This window comes from Aythya ferina (assembly GCF_964211825.1).
Source record: "Aythya ferina genome assembly, chromosome: 1".
Lineage (NCBI taxonomy): Eukaryota > Metazoa > Chordata > Aves > Anseriformes > Anatidae > Aythya > Aythya ferina.
In genome coordinates, this window is record NC_140296.1 from 160,303,151 (window position 1) to 160,319,326 (window position 16,176).

General features: G+C 43.1%; 1 protein-coding gene across 2 annotated transcripts; it reads right to left on the reverse strand.

The window, feature by feature from the left end:
- Positions 1-1,173: 1,173 nt before the first annotated feature.
- HAL (histidine ammonia-lyase) lies at positions 1,174-14,617 on the reverse strand. 2 transcript variants are annotated; one of them, XM_084536879.1, is made up of 20 exons: positions 14,254-14,617; positions 13,743-13,803; positions 13,539-13,566; positions 13,155-13,229; positions 12,968-13,040; positions 12,804-12,870; positions 12,578-12,615; positions 12,373-12,498; positions 10,946-11,085; positions 9,431-9,478; positions 7,830-7,977; positions 7,653-7,748; positions 7,477-7,535; positions 6,902-6,982; positions 5,918-5,983; positions 5,668-5,833; positions 4,102-4,236; positions 3,181-3,289; positions 3,006-3,075; positions 1,174-2,003 (listed from the first exon to the last, which is right to left on the reverse strand). In XM_084536879.1, exons 1-20 carry the CDS (start codon positions 14,498-14,500, stop codon positions 1,854-1,856), a joined length of 1,983 nt encoding a protein of 660 aa, XP_084393005.1. In that variant the 5' UTR covers positions 14,501-14,617; the 3' UTR covers positions 1,174-1,853. The 2 variants fall into 2 exon arrangements, with proteins under 2 accessions (XP_084393005.1, XP_084393006.1); XM_084536880.1 differs by having other exon boundaries at positions 2,877-3,075.
- Positions 14,618-16,176: the final 1,559 nt, after the last annotated feature.

A 16,176-nucleotide genomic window follows, 5' to 3' on the forward strand; every position in this document is an offset into this window, starting at 1 on the left:
GCTTAAGTGGTTCCTGATGGCCGGCTGCATGGCCCTGCCACTGCGTCCATGCAGCTGCCAGGGAAAGCATAGCACACTGAAACACAGAACATTTCTTTTTTGCTTGTTGTTAATGTGGCTCATTTTGGCAATGACACTCACTGCGTTGGCTGCTGCAGCACGTGGATGTAGGTAGGAGTGGAGCAGGTAGGAGCTGCGCCTGCTGGTTTTGCTGTTGGGGAAGCTATGATGTAGCCATACCCTAAGGCTGAGGGCAAACGGATGAACAACCAGGCACATATCTCCTAGGGTCACTCTCGCAGCTGATTTTAATTAATAGCCAATTTCGTACAAAATGGAACAGCTTCAGCAGGAGGTTGAGATAGGCTTGCTGCAGAGAGCCCAGAGCTGGAGGGGTGGAGACAGACTTGGCACAGGAGGGAGAGACAGGGGCCAGGGACAGAGGGGGCCGAACTGGGATCTCACACACATGGGTGGGTACCCTCACTCCCAGCTCTACGTAGTGTTGGGCTAAGGGCCCAGCACCACGCTCGTGTTTATATCTTGATGTGACGAGTCAAAAGTCACCTGGCTCTGCGCAGGGCAGGACACCCTGCAAGTCATGTTTTCTCCTGGCCAGGTTCAGTGTCTCCCTGCCAGCTTTCCAGTGGGTGTGAATCCTGTCCTTGGGGCACATTTATCATTGCAGGTCCCACCCAGAGACACATATGGGTGGCCCCAAACTAGCAATTAAACTGCTTGTGCAGCATAGCTGATGGCCAGGGAGTTTTTTTTAGTCCATGCTGAACCCACACGTGGCTGTGGTTATCAGGCATGTACTGCCAAGGCTGATGTTTTTTAACTGGTCTTTACTTGTTGTCACTGTGCTGTGATGTGAAGCTAAGTCCCGAGTCCTCCCTTGCAAAATACATAGCCTGTGCCAGAGGTCAGTGTTGTAACACAGAGCACGTTACCACACAAGTTTCTCCATGGTGACAAAGCCCTCTGCTGCCAGACGGATGCCCAGGAAGCCATGGAAGTGCAGGTCTCCAGCGCTGGTTCACATCCATACCACCTCTTCCTCCCCAGAGTCTGTACCCTTTCCAGGCCCCATTGCCACCTGTCCTGCTTATTTCTAGGCTAAAGCTTTGTTTCACTTTTTCATCATGACAGGAAAACACATTGCTACAGCTGTATATGAAGCCTCTCTACTTTTATTGCAGATGTGAGCCCATAGGTCTTGGAAAGCTGCATTAAATGTAGTCCATCATCAGAACACAACGTATTTGTTCTGGAGCAATGATACCCATAGCATGTTCTTTTGCACACAGCTTTTTTGATTTGTGAAGCACCTGTTCTAAAAATGCTCTCATTACACAAGAATTTGTATACCTCACGTAAAATTTGCACAGTGCTGGAGGAGCGAGAGAGAAGAATTAAGTGTCAGAGATAACTTTGCATGTGGCAGAATGAAGGGTACTGCAGCAGTTATCCAAATGAAAAAGGAAAAAGAGGTGAGAATAACAGATCTCAGCTGTTCAGTATCCTTGGCACACATAAAGAGAAGATAAGCAAAGAGCTGACAGAACAAATGCAAGAGACACTGAATAAAACATCCACTGGTTTCAGCAGAAGTCTGAATATTTTATGTTCAAAAGCTCAGGAAGTTCAGTCAAATCCACACTATTATGACAGAGCTGTCTTTCACATGTGAAGAAACTAGTGAGCCATTTTTCTTCCATTGCTATGTGCTCCTGAGTGAGACAAACAGTTCTTTTGGGTCATCCGAAGAAACCACTCTGATTTTTGGTGAAACAGCCATACACAGGGAAGGTCCTGGAAAGGGTCTGCTCTGTACCTGAGGAGAGCAACTATTAAAGTTCGTTCTGATGTGAGTGGTCGTGGCCAATATGTGTTTTCTTTGCCAGTGATCCCAGGGAGAAGGCTGTTGGTGAACCAGGTCTTGACTCAGGGATGTGTTCTCTCCTGTACTTTTCAATGTAAGGTTTAGCTACATCCCACACCTGTGGAATCATAAAGTGAAACAGGATTGTTAGAAGGAAAACTGAAGAATACTCTTCATACTCAGTTAGACATCAATACTCGAGTTCAGGAAACCTTGTGGGAAAGTTACTGGGATGCAGCTGAGAATTAGAGACCTGCATAAATAAGCTGTAGGTGATCAGCAGAACTAGCAAAGCAAAGAGTGGGGCTTAGGGAAGAGCATGTGGATGGAGTTGAGAGAGGACAGGAAAAGACAGCTCTGGGGGGATGAGATGAAAGGATTCAAGATGAAAACATTGCATCTTGTCTTGTTAGCAGGCAAATGCTTGGTGTACAATAGTTGGGAGAGGATCACTGTCACTAGTTACCAAATCCCTGGGTCATGAAGGGGCCAGGGAAACAAAATGACAGCTGATATGCCTAAAGAAAAATGGAAGGGATAGTGTCTGGTATTTAAGGCAGACAAGGAGAGGAAAATGTTCTACAGTCTCCTATGTCTCTTCTTTCAAGGCTGTAAGACCGATGGCTGCAAGGCACAGTCTTACAGAGGGGGGACTGTGATCTCTCATTTGCTTATGCTCACTGATTGTTTATTATTTACCTTTTAAAAACAAGTGAGAGATGTTTGTGCAGTCCCATAGCTGTACAAACACTTGGCCTGGTTTAGCGCTGCTAAGGCCCCTGCTGTTCCCTCATGCACCTCCCCTTACCTCTTCTAGCAGCCTGCCAGGCCCGAGGGCCTCATGGCTGGGCAGCATGCTACCTGGGGAATGAGGATCCCTGTCCGGAGAAGGATCCCATTGGAAATGGGATCCCGTGGATATGGACAGGGGTGTGAGACCCTGCCCTCAAGCAGCTCCCCGCCAGTTTTAGTAATGTAAACCATTTATTACACAGGACTGGGCAAATGGGCGCTGTTACTGACTCCGGCCAGTGACCACAGCGAGGGACATCCCCAGAGCAGAGCCGTGGCGTGCCCCTGAGGACAGAGCACACCGCCCCCGCCAGAAGCCAACACTCGCCTTCTGCTCCACCAGCAGCCTGTGAGCCGCTTCGATGTCTGGGGCCATGAAGCGGTCCTTCATCCAAGGCCTGCAACGAGACCCAGTGAGAACATTGGCCAAACATTAACCACTAGCGGCAGCAGGTCTCCAAAGCGGCCCGTGACCTCTGCCTGTTGCGTTTATCTGATCTTACCTCACAACTGAGCGCACAAGGTCGTAGACCTTCTCCAATGGCGTTGTCGTCCTCAGAGGGCGTAGGAATTCAATGCCCTGGCAGGCAGCGAGCAGCTCGATAGCCAGAACTAGGGAATCACAACAGCAAGGGGGGTCCTATACCCATAAATATCACTTCCAGGGTATCTTGAATACCCCAAGTAATGGGCATCATGAATCAGAAAACTTTTTAGGGCTGAGATGAACAAAGGGGACTGAGCTGTATAAAGGCTTGGCTTATGAAACTTTGAAGGAGATTATTCTTTCTGGAAAAGTTTGAAACTTATCTGCCCACCTCAGACCTGATGATTATGGGCATTAGTTCCTCAGTCTCACGAGCCAACTCACCAAAGGAGCTGGCTAAATCAGCTTGATCTAGAATATATTGTTTCTCAACACAATGTTGAAACATGTTTCTCAGACTCACTAGTCTGCACGTGAAGAATGCAGTTCCATAAAACTAAGTCTTTAGAGCACTCACATGTATAAACTTGAGTGGGCGAATGAGTTTAGTGTTTGTGACCTATGTATTACTCTGTTCTTCCACTAACAGCTGACATCTGTATCTAAGCACATCACCTGCCAAACAAATAAATAAAAGGAAAAAACAGAAAAGCAAGAGAGCAATCTGTACTTCAAAGCAAGAGATGACAGTTTTGCTGAGCATCCTGTAGTGAGTAGTTTTGTTTCACAGGAAACACTTAGCCCTGGATTTACCTCATCTCTATTCCAACTGCTTGTAAAAGTATATACTTAATAAAATATTTTTAAATAGTTCTTTCAGATGCATAGTTCTGTCAGCCTTTTTTCTAATCATCTAAACATCTAAAAAGAATGGCATTAATATCTTAATCCAGTTAAATATATAAGGTTTGTATGGAAGTCAGTGTTTTAATGTTACCTTGTTCCACGTGCTCAATGACTCTCAATGCTTTTCTTGCAGACCATCCTCCCATGGATACGTGGTCCTCTGTAGCAGCACTGGTGGACAGAGAATCCACAGAGGAGGGATGGCACAAGGCTTTGTTCTCCGAAACTGCAAAAACCCAATGCAGTGAATGTTGGGCAGAAAGGGCAGTGACACCAGAAGCAACAGCCAGCCTGAAGCAAAGAGCCCATCCACCACCACAGACTGCAGTGGAGAATACAACAGCTGCTCCTCTTTGGAGAACACATCAATATTTTAGCTGAGTTGTTTGTAATAAACATCTTGAAAACTACCACCACATCTGAAAACAGTCACCAAATACTGGTCTTTAGATAGAAATATTAACCAAAGACAGAAAGTCTGCCCACTCCCCACCACGAGCCCCTGGCCTCAGCACCGTGATGGGCTGGGAGGCAGGGCTGTCCTCACTGCCATGCTGGAGGCTGGGGAATGCCCCAGGGTCTCTCGGGTGGCAGACACAAGCTGTAAGTGTGAGGCCTGTGAGCAGAGCAGATGCCCCTGGCACCTGGAGCCCAGCAGCAGCTGAGGTCTGCAGCCATCACAAACTCTGTCTGGCCAAAAGGAAAAGTTGCCAGCCTTCAAACATAGCGACGAGTCCTTCAGCTCATATTCCAGTCCCATTTCCCAAAACAGCCTCTGGGCAGAGCCATTTTATTGCATCGATTTAGCTCATTGACTGTTTTTCTGTAGGGTATTTATCTACTTATTATCCGACATCCTCTGTTCCTGACTGTTTGCAACTCTTACTTACATTTTACCCTCTGCTTGCAGCATGTTTATCTTCATGTGGGTTAGTGCGTCCCTGAACTGTAATATTACAGAGGCCAGCATGCTTGTTGTTGGTTTAGTCATGAGTACTAGAGGAAAAATATAGCAGTGCTTTTTTTTCGTGTGCTCCTCTGATACGCAGCCCTGGAAACTCCTGTGGAGTTTGCTACTGGTGTAGATACCTGGCCATCAGATGGAGACACCGAGTGCTAAGGGTATCAGCCCAGCTTTGACACAAGTGGTGTCCCTATGAGAACTGAGGAATGAAGGTGCCTCCACTTAGAGACCATACCTATTCAAACACAGGATCTAGGTTTGGTAGAATGGCTCAGACAGATAGAGCGTGTTACCTGCAGAGCTTGCTGTGAATTTTACAGCCTTATCTGAGCTGATTTGCAGGCTGCTGGGTGCAGAGCTCTCACTGATTTCAGCTGGAGATATGTGCTGGCAACTCTGTACACAGAGGACTCTCTGCCAAGCCCATCAAGATGCAAGCATTCCTGAAGTCCACCTATGGGTTTGCATGCTCAGAGCACTAAATTTGCTCATGGGTCAGTGCAGAACAAAGAACCCTGAGCTGAAATAATTGCAGCTGCACTGAATGCTCAGACATCGCACCCAGCCAGCTCAAAGCATGTGGAGAAGAGAAGGAAAACAGGAGTGAGATCCTTTGACAACTACCAAATTACAACTGCCTCAGTGTAAATTGATCTTTCTAGCTTGCCCTATTGGTACTACTTAAGCACTCACCCAGGGCAGCTGCTGTGCAGTGTGCAATCATGAAGCCGGAGTTCAGGCCTCCTTCGGTGACTAAAAATGCAGGCAGTTCACTGAGTGAGGGGTTGCAGAGCCTCTCAATTCTTCTTTCACTAATTGCAGCGAGTTCATGCACACCAATTGCCAAGTAGTCCAAAGCCTATAAAAGACGTCCTCATTAAATTAGGTGACAGGAAAAAAAATCAGAAGCTATAATGTCTTTTTTCTCTATATGCTTAATTACCTTTGCAGGATATTCACCATGAAAATTTCCTCCAGAAATGGTCTCTGCTCTTTCAGCAAACACCATCTTTAAGGAGAGGTTAAGGCACAAATATGAATTAAATACAGCTTACGTGAAAGATATATATGAGCAATCAGAATATCTTATCTGAAGATATGTTTGCACTAGTAGGCTTTTATTTGCACATACACTGTATCACAACTACGTACTTTTCAGAAAATGAAGGCCCAATCTCAGTTCTCCAAACTTGTAGACAGAGTTTTGACATGTATTTTTTTCAAATGGACTGCATGAAAAGAGGTGTTTGATTAGGGGGTGGGATTATTAGGGGTACAAAGAAACACATGTGTTTGAATCCCAGCACAATTTCTTAGTTACCTGATAGATTCTCTCCAAGGCATGTACAATTTTAGACAGGTAACAAGCAGTGATGCATGTCAGCTATCAGTGGGATGTTACGTGTAGCATCTTCATAATGCTGAGGAGAATCCAGCCTCGCTCAGTGCCAGCACAAAAAGTGTGCCCACAGTTTACCAGGCTGAACCGCGAGGAGGTTTACCAGTCACATACGTTTTGTCTGCCTTCCCTGATGGAATGCAAACCTTGCCCTGGAATGCAGCTCTCACCAGTGCTGCACCACCAAGTGTTTCATACAAGTTACCATTCATCTAAGTGCATTTGGTTACCAAGTCCCACCTATCTACATATGCAACAGAAGCATATGGATTATTATCTAGGAAACCTTAACATGCACTAGACTGAATGCATGGGTGGTGCCCTTGCCCCAGCACACACTTGCATGCACTGATGCAGATATGGGGAAAGGAAGAGAGGCTGACATTGCAGCCAGTGGTAGTTATTGACTGAAACCAACTAGGAATTTTTTGCCTCGTATACAAATAATTACTTAGAAAAATAAATAAATAAATAAATAAATAAAGGACAAGTAAAATGTTACCAAGAAATAAATTCATAAAAAGATACAGGGTTGTCTGTGGCACTGTTGATTTCAGTCATCATGATGTCCTTCACAAAAGCGATTGTATCGTTTACAACTCCATGGACCTAGAACAAGACATTAGCACCTGAGCTAGATTGGACACTTAGTTCATCCTCGGGGGTGCTGATCCACTTGCATGTGCTCTCTTTAACTCATGTTAAAGCTCATGGCATTGTGTTCATCCAGGATGATTGACAGCTACCTGAACAATTTATCTCTCTGGCTGGAAACACCTTTCCCCAGTTCATGGTCTTAATTTCAGTGCAGAAGAAATACCCTCTAAAGCCTACAAATGGGAAAACCAGTGCCTTCCCCCTGCTACCAGTATCCGATCTTTTTCAGACCCAAGCACAGCATTGCCAGATACTGCCTGAGGGATGTGTGCATGGGATCAGCAAATTACACATCCCTATTAATATTAACTTTGAAGTAAGGGAGAAGCAAAATAAAATCTCTTTCTCTAGTGGTGTCAGACAATGCACAGATGACAGTATTTTTGAGGTGGGCACTTTACCATCATTTTTCTCTTTTTATGAAAGGAAATAAATTCAGTTTTTACCTGAGGACAGCAACGCATTGTGTACGCGTCCTGAACTCGGTCACAAAATCGATGGCTCTCTAGAAGGAACAATGGGATGAAAAGCAGATATTCCTCACACAAAAGCATAGGTGCTGCAGTTGGGAGACCCAGCCTGTCCTGTGCAACTTGGCAGGGTGAAGGTTGAGATTACTCACCTGCTATTTCTGATGGATGGTGGTCAGAATCCAGGAGGGACCTGAATCGAAATGCCACTTCAGCCTGCCCTTTGTGTGGGCGCACAGCATGGATGTCTAGTAAGACAAATCAGACTGATAAGTTTTGCCTCTCTCCAATGCCTTTAAGCAAACAGTCAGGAAAGGTCCAGTACCCACCGGTATCAAAGGCCTTAGTTGTACCCTTCAGGACTTCAAGCGTAAGGGCAGCGACTATGTCTGCTTGCCTAGCGATGGCACTGGCTCTTTCAACTGCTTCACATCCCAGCGAGGTGATCATTTGTGTCCCGTTGATGAGGGCCAGACCCTTCAAAGAGAGAGCAGATGTTCAGCGAGTTCATTGCAGCTATTCCACATGCTGTGATAATTACCCATCTCAGGGATAATTCTCTTTCTTGTATAAGGCATGTAAAGACCTTTGCTAAGCTCCCTGGGTTGTCCTGAAGAAAATCATAAAAAGCACAGCTTGACTGGGTATCTTTGCTACATAAATTGTCAATGTTCATGACCCTACTAAGTTATTATAAACACCTTTGGAACGCCAGTGGTTCCAAGAAAGAGGTTTATTTAGTTCATGTTATTTCAAAATTTAAGTCTTTTCCAAGTGCTTTGGAAGTGGAATGTTTAATAGTATTATTATTGATTTTATTTGTATTATTATTATTATTTCTTAAGTCATTAAACCAAAGAAGTTAAGAGCATGGGTTGTGCAAACAACAATGATAATAAAGAAATAGAGAGTTAAAACAGAATTAAAAATTATCACTGCTTTCAAAGATTTGTTGAGTTCAGCTAAAACGAGCCACAGGTTTGTTCTAAACAAACATGAGGCTGATCTCAGAATCACAGAACGGTTGAGGCTGGAAGGAACCTCTGAAGATCTTCTAATCCAACCCCCTGCCAAGCAGTGTCACCTAGAGCAATGGGAGCTTGCCGTTTGACTTTAGGAGACACTGAGTTTGGCTTCTTTCCCCTGAGTTTTACAGCTTCTGAGCCCCCTCACCAGCCCTCTCATCTGCTGCATTGCCATGTAAACTTTAATATTTAAGTGAGATTCATCTCACCCAGTTTTAACCAATCTAGAAGACAGATATCTGGTTCAAGTCAGTCATTTGAGCTCTTTCTATGGTCAAAGGGCTGAGAAGCATCTTCAGAGGGCTCAGATGAAGACAGATCTGAATACCAAGCCTCTAGAGACAGCAAAGTGAACAGCTGATTGGCAACCAAAAAGATAGGTCTGCACTGGTGCTGCAAGGGATAGATCTACTAGTACTGTGTGCATTGCTGTGGCTATCAGCAAAAAGAAGCCTGTCCTCATCAATGCAATACTACACCAGGTTCCACTGGCCTGGAGACACACGGGACGGCAACTGTGATAACTTCTGCCAATGAAGGGTCAGGAGTGGTTGGAAATACAGATCTGTACCAGTTACCACTGGCAAAAGGACTGGATTCTACCAGTGATATTGAAATGGGGGTAAAGATGGAGCTTATTTTTCTGCTGTCCTGAAGCCCTGCAGTCACAGCTTCTCTGATAGCTGCAGTTGCCACGTAGATGGGAGTTGCAATGGGAACGCTGCCATAAACCCTGCTGGAGAATGGGATCTTTGGTATCCCTCCCTGTGGCTGACTTCAAATACTCTTCTGTAGCTTAATTTAAAATGACTGTTAATTAATTTCAGGCTTACATAGCAAGTATAAAGCAACTAGTGATTGACTAAGCTTGTTTTTCATCAGCTGGCATCATTACACTTTATTACCTCTTTTGGTTTCAAGGTAATTGGTCTCAGACCATGGGCTTCCAGGACCTGTGAAAGAGTTTAATGAAAACATAATTAATGATTTCTTTTTTCCCAGTAATTCAACCACCAAAACTATAAAATCTTAACTGTTTCCATAAATGAATTAACAACAAAAAAAGTCCCCAAGTGAAGGAAGAAAAGCAGTTTTATATTATGAACATTTTAAGTTAATTTTTCTGCTGGGCAAAATAAAGGACAGCATTTTGGAGCTTCTAAACTATCACCTCATTTCCCAGTTCCATAAAGGAAGGCAGTAGGAGCACCAACGTGAGATACTGTCACAGCCCATGAACAGCTATCATGTATTATCTCATGGGAAAGAGTAATATGAGAGAAGGCTGGAAACACCTTGGGAAGATGGTTCTGCCTACCCCCTACCACACAGCAGGTTTGGCTTGGTATAAACTGTTCCCTTATAGATGATTCCCTAACCCTTGCTATAGAAAACCTCTGGTGGAAAAGAGCCCTACTCGGTTTATTCTGTGCATATCTGTTCCATAAAATCACTCCTGTGGGAAATGGAGGAACAGTGTAACCTTGGTTTTGGTAAGAGTCCTCTCAGCCCTTCCAGCTGAAGAGGCAACAAACCTCAGAGGTGTGCAGTTGGTCCCAAACCACAACAGATCCTCTTTCCTCTGGAAATGATACAAGGAACTATTTGGGCAATGGCAGAAACAGGGAGAGTGAGAGAGAGAAGGTGGGAAGGCTGGATGATCTCATGTTGAAAATATGTCCTGGGGAGTCTGCCTTCAATTCCATTTTTGCTACAGAGCTCTACCAGGAGCCACCGACTTGAAGAACAAAGCTCTTAATTTGTCTACTGCCCCGTTTCCCCTCCCATCAACTGTTTCCTGCATTTCCAGGGAGATGGGCAAAAGCTGAGATGGTGATGCTCCAAATATTACATAGGTGATGCTTCAAATATTACATAGATTCATAATAAAGGTCTCTCCAACATCTGAAAACAGAAGGTCTGGCACATGCTGGCCTCCTTCCTCCCTAACTCCTCTCTGTGTACTTCTACAGCCTACCATGATGGTATAATTATCAATCCTTTAATAAATCTGGTGGATAAATATTATGAATAAATATTCATGGATAGGAGCGTCAGGATTGACAGAACAAGCTACTTTGAAAAACATCGGAGAGGCCAGACTTGGAGATGTTCAATGCTAGATCAATCTGCTGATGCATTAGTGACAAGGTAACAATTAATTAATTAAAAAATAATTATATTATAATCTAGTTATAAATTATATTATAATCTAGTTATAATCTGCATTATGATACTATGACGTGATATTTCTTTAGGACTTAATAACATGCTGGGCATTCATTTCTGGTCCCCTGTCATGTGGGTTACTTGCTCTATTCTCATGGATCTGCCTTCCTCAAGGTAGAGGATGAGCTGTTAAACACAACCCAGTCCCAATTCAAACTGGTACACAAAATCTAAAGACTTTTAAATCTTACATATTTAGCATCAGCCCAGCCACTCTTTGGGGACCACATCTTTCCTTCTCCAATTAATCCCAGAGCAAGATGAGAGAGGGGAGCCAAGTCTCCACTGGCCCCGACTGTCCCTTTCTCAGGGATGTAAGGCAGGCAGGATGCTAGAAAGAAAACAAAAAACAAATACAACTTCTGTTAGAGCTTCCCCTTGATATGCTCCTTGGAAAACAGAGAAGCCAGCACATGAAGATGGTCACAGTAACATCTTGTAATGGTTATCTGTTATCAATAGCACCAACAGGACTACTTGTTGTGCAGACAGGTTTGTCCATGCTCCAAGAATGGCTGCAATTTATAAAGAAATTGACTCCCTTTTGAATTCAGTACTGTAAGGAGGGGGGACCACAGCTAGGGGTCTATAAGCACATGGCCAGGCAGCTAAAATGCTGCTCTTAGCTTCCCATCACAGGCTGACCACCAGCCAAAGGTATCTGACCATTTCCCACTTCACTAAACACTGAGTACCTCCTGGAAACCATCTCCAAACCCCTTTCCCTTTCCTCATCCCTCTGGGCACTGAATGTGTGAAAATGAAGAAATAGAGCCCAGGGAACCTGTTTATCCTCAAAACAAGTCCTGAGCAGGGAGCAGAGGTGCTCTTTGGTCACCACTGCCACTGTAGCACGTCTTGCCAGAAGGACCATCAAAGAAGAGCCACCAACAAAGAGCAGAGACACCCCTTTGGTCTCCCTGCTGTGGTGTCCATCAGGGACACTCTGCTTCAGCTGCTGTGACAGCTGTGGTGGCAACGTGCACTGCTGACCACGCTCTGCTGCGGGTCTGCCTGGTAGGCCTGCTTGTGAAAACTTGGGCACCTCTCAGGGATCTACTCACAAAAACAGGTGCATCTGCTCAGCAAACACCAATATGAGCAGAAAGTATGGAAACAGCTCTCACTCACTGCTGGCCTCAGCCTGTTTGTGAGCAGGGAACCCTTCCTTTTATTGTGTGCTCACAGCTTTCACAGCAGAAAACATAAGACATACAATCAGGTTTGCACTTCAGACTGTGGGTGAACCATGATCTAAATCATCCATGTTTGGCTTCCATTTCTACCAGAAGCCTCTTGCTTAGCCTTGAGCTCATCACTGGGCTCATCCTCGGGGGCTCTTTTCCCAAACTCCTGCCTGCGGCATCTCAGCCTCTCCTGCTGCTTCTGCTCACCCCTGAGTTCTTCACTACAGGAATGGTCTCTAACCATGAGCCTGGGTAGGAACAAGTCCTGATCTCTCCCAGCTACAAAGTCAAATAAACAACATACATAGCTTGACTCACTGAGCTACATCCTTTAAAGAAAGAGTTAAAAACAAAAAACAAAAACAAACAAACCACACTACCAACAATAACAACAAAAGAGAGGGAAGCTTTCTTTCAGCATCTTTCTTTACCATTAAATGCTTCGATAACTTGCTGGAGGGTTTCTAGGGAAATTCCGCTGTACCCTTTTGCTAGAACATTGATCCTCAGCGCCAACAGCATGCGAGACCTCTCGGGGGTCAAAGGTTTCCCCACACCTGAAACAGTAATGGGCTCAGTTACCCACCTGCTATCAACAGCACAGGGAAGGGAAAGCACCAAGCGATTTCTCATTACCTGCAGAATGTGATCGAACCAGGTTCACTTGAAGCTCCCTATGAAGACAAAAAAAAGAGTTACATAAAAAAATAAGTAAGTTTTTGAAATTCAAGTTTTATTTTGCACAAAACAGAAATACTAAAGCAGCCCCCTCTCATCTAATTGTAAGCATGCAGTGTAGAGCTGCTCCATCTTCTTTCTTTCCTCAGAAGAAAGGAAGAAGAGAACTGCACACATAACTTACATAAGTTTACTGTTTGGAATGACAGTTCTGGCAAACTTCCCAAACCCTGTGGTGATTCCATAAACAACTGCAAGAAACACACATTTCTGGGTAAGGAGAGAGCCTGAGATAGTTTTCATAGCGTCTGACAAAAACAATTAATAGTTAGTGATACAAATATTTACCTGTCTGTTCCTTTACAATCCTTTCAATTACTTCTCGCGATCGTTTGACTTTAGCTTCAGCTTCAGGTGTGAGCTAGAAAATGAGTATTTTTATGCATTTTTGATGTAATTTTATCTATTACATCATTTAATTCTAATTGTAGAAAGATAAACAAGACTTTTTGCTATGTTTGTTCAGAATCTTTACCTTTATCTTGTAGAGCCCCTTTCCCAAACTGACCAGGTCCTCCGTTGTTAAGCTGTTGCCATCTAAAGAAATATACTACACCAAAGAACCACCTTTTAGTTTGGGATACATATACAAATAGAATTGCTTAATGATCACAGTATTAAAACAACAACAACAACAAAAACAGCAAAAGCTCAGCGATGGCAGGAAGATCATGCATGCTCTCATTCATAAGATAGGAACACCATAATAAAAGTGCAATGAGCAAATCACAGTTCAGATTCCCAGGCCCAGCAAACCTAACAGCCACTGATCTCATGAATATTGCAGTGGCTAACTCTTCACAAGCTCTGAAGAATATGAGGATCATTACTGAGTTGTAAGACCATTGGTAATTCCTACCTGTTCTGGTTCTCGGTATTTGCTATATCTGAAAGTTACGTAAAGGAAAAGAAATGGCAAACATGATGTCAAAAGTAGTCGTGTCCATTCGATTAAAACTGGCCATGTCTTTTAAAAATGAAGGAACACTGAAAGAACATGGAAATCTAGAAAATTATAAATCTGGAATTATAAAAAGTTCATGGCTTGCTCAAAAAAGGATACAAATGAACTCCTTCCGGCTGAGACGGTATGAAATCTGGAGACATTATGTCTCCTTCTATAACTAGAAGAAATATCCAAAGTAAACATGAACAGGATTAAACTCTACTCTAAGTATAGATTAATATGTTATTCTTTACAGTACACAACAGTAAGTATACTAATTTGCAGTCATCATCACCAAACATATCTGTATGCCTCTAGGAAAATAATTAGTGTGTATGTAGTTTATTTAAGGTTATCTAAAGACAGAAACAGGAGAGCCCAGTCCTTGGACATATGTTCCATCTCCTGAACAATCATAGAGAATATAAGACATCATATACAGATGATACATACAGCACCCTGTAGTTTCTAAACGCTAAATAGTTCTGTTAGAATTTACATTTCGGTATTTTTCCATAAAAATCTTAGACACCATCTCTGATGCAATTTTAGATCACCTAAAACACAGCTTGCTAACTCAGGTGCCATTGCAGTCATTTCGTCATGCATTGCCTAAGGTTTTGCTTACCAACTTCAACAAATTCATTGTCCTCTAGGGCATCCTCCACTGTGTCATCAAGATCCAGCAAGCCAAGACCCTTGCACCTTCGAACATAAAATTTTACTTCTTCCACCGATGTAAATCCTCCGTTATCAGGCTTGTTTTTCATGTACCGTCTCACAGCTTCCCTTCCCAGCCATCCAACTGTGTTAGCACCGTTGAGGCACGGCACTGCCAGCCATTCCCCTCGGACATGCACCGTGTATCTTGGCATGCTTTCTCTCCAGAATTGCTCCTTGCCTGAAGGGCTGCAGTGCGAAGCAGCCTTACATTTACCACACCACAGCCTGAGAGCAGTATCCAGCCGGATTCTGGTGTCCCAATCAGATCAAGGCAAAAATCCACCCCCAAAGATCCCCACCTTTGTAAATAAGTGAGATCGATGCGTTCAGCTGACTTCAGCCAATGAAACCAAACCAAGGGAGCACACCCTTTTCCTGGAAAGGACCAGATATCCCCCCTCTTCTGATCAAAACATTGCCTGCGAGAATCTCTGGTTATTTGGACAGTGCTGTAGCAGAAGCCTAATTAGATTTTGGGAGTGAATGAAAGGAACGGTGTAAGTTCATAAACTGAAATAGAGAAAAAAAAAAATTTCAATGAATTTTTCCACTAGAAGTTGTCACCCAGGGGGGTAGCAAGAAGAGAACTGAATGGCTCACTAAGTCCTTAACACAAAAAAGTTGTAACAATTTAGGTAGGTTTTCTGCTGCTTTAAGCTATTCTGTTTCCAAAACAGCCAGTATTTTAGTGCATTTATTAAAAGATGACTGACACAGCATTCATAAATATGTAAACTGATTTTTGAGCCTCAGTCACACAAGAGTTAATTTTTCCATCACTTTTAATTAATCTACTTAAACATATGTAGTTCAGAGCTGAATAGAAGAACTCGGCATACCTTGAACAAGTAAAATCCAACAAGGTACGTTCATGTCTTAATTTATATTAGAGCTGCTAACAGGGAAAGAATAATCTCCTGGTAAAATGCATCTTCATCTACTTGAAAGCTTATACTAATCAAAACGCAAAACAAATACATTGAATGACTCTCCAATCCTACACTGAATACAATCAAATCCAGACTTTTTGATGTGACTTATATATAGTACTTTTCCTCCTCCAAAATAGCTTTTTTCTTTTCTCTTTGTTACTCCTTGACAGGGGGTTCTATGTCAATAGATTTCATTTATGTTAATTTATCATTTTCAGGAAAAGCAATTCTGCCCAGATTCGCTTCAAAAAACAACCCCTAGATGGCAGTATTCACAACAGTTTCACTTAAACTATCGACTTGGACTGAAGTATGCAAGAAACTAAGCTCCTAATGCTTTTAACCTTATTTCTAACTTACAGTATCAGCGTAGAGTGGTGGTGACTGGGACAGATTATAAAATAGAAATATTAAATAAATAAAAAAAAAATCAGTGAGTGAAAGACTTGGGTTTCAGTCCGCTGCAATAATTAGAAGTTTTAAAAATATATAGTGGGTTGAAAAATTTTAAGTCTCTAAAAAGCATAGCAAGGCATTAAATATGAAATATGGTAAAAACGCCAGGTTTGCTAAAGAAAGAGAACAAAAGTATTTCAGACAATTCATAGTAATAGTACACAACGAAAGATCCAATAGCAATGAAAAAGTAAAACAACTGTATTGTGAGTGATGTAAAGAACTGACTAATGTAAGAAAGCCATGATAAATGTGGCTATGCAGATTTTTTCCTCAGCTTTCAGTAAAACGCTATAATCCGTTTAGGTCTTCAAAGTCCTATTATACTCATAGTAATTCACACCAGTGGAAAATATTCTCCTACAACACAGGAGAGTAAATAAGGGAATTGGAACGATGGGCTGAGGCCAATGGGGTTCAACAAAACCAAGTGCCAGGTA

What these genes read in the sequence shown, in the direction of transcription:
- HAL (XM_084536879.1), bottom strand. Translation starts at nt 14,500, where the DNA reads ATGCCAAGATACACGGTGCATGTCCGAGGGGAATGGCTGGCAGTGCCG. An exon ending in GCTGGGCTGATGCTAAATAT is followed by an intron (nt 9,479 to 10,945) that starts GTAAGATTTAAA and finishes ACTCTTTCACAG; the next exon opens with GTCCTGGAAGCCCATGGTCT. An exon ending in CATTGAGCACGTGGAACAAG is followed by an intron (nt 3,290 to 4,101) that starts GTAACATTAAAA and finishes GTGATTCCCTAG; the next exon opens with TTCTGGCTATCGAGCTGCTC.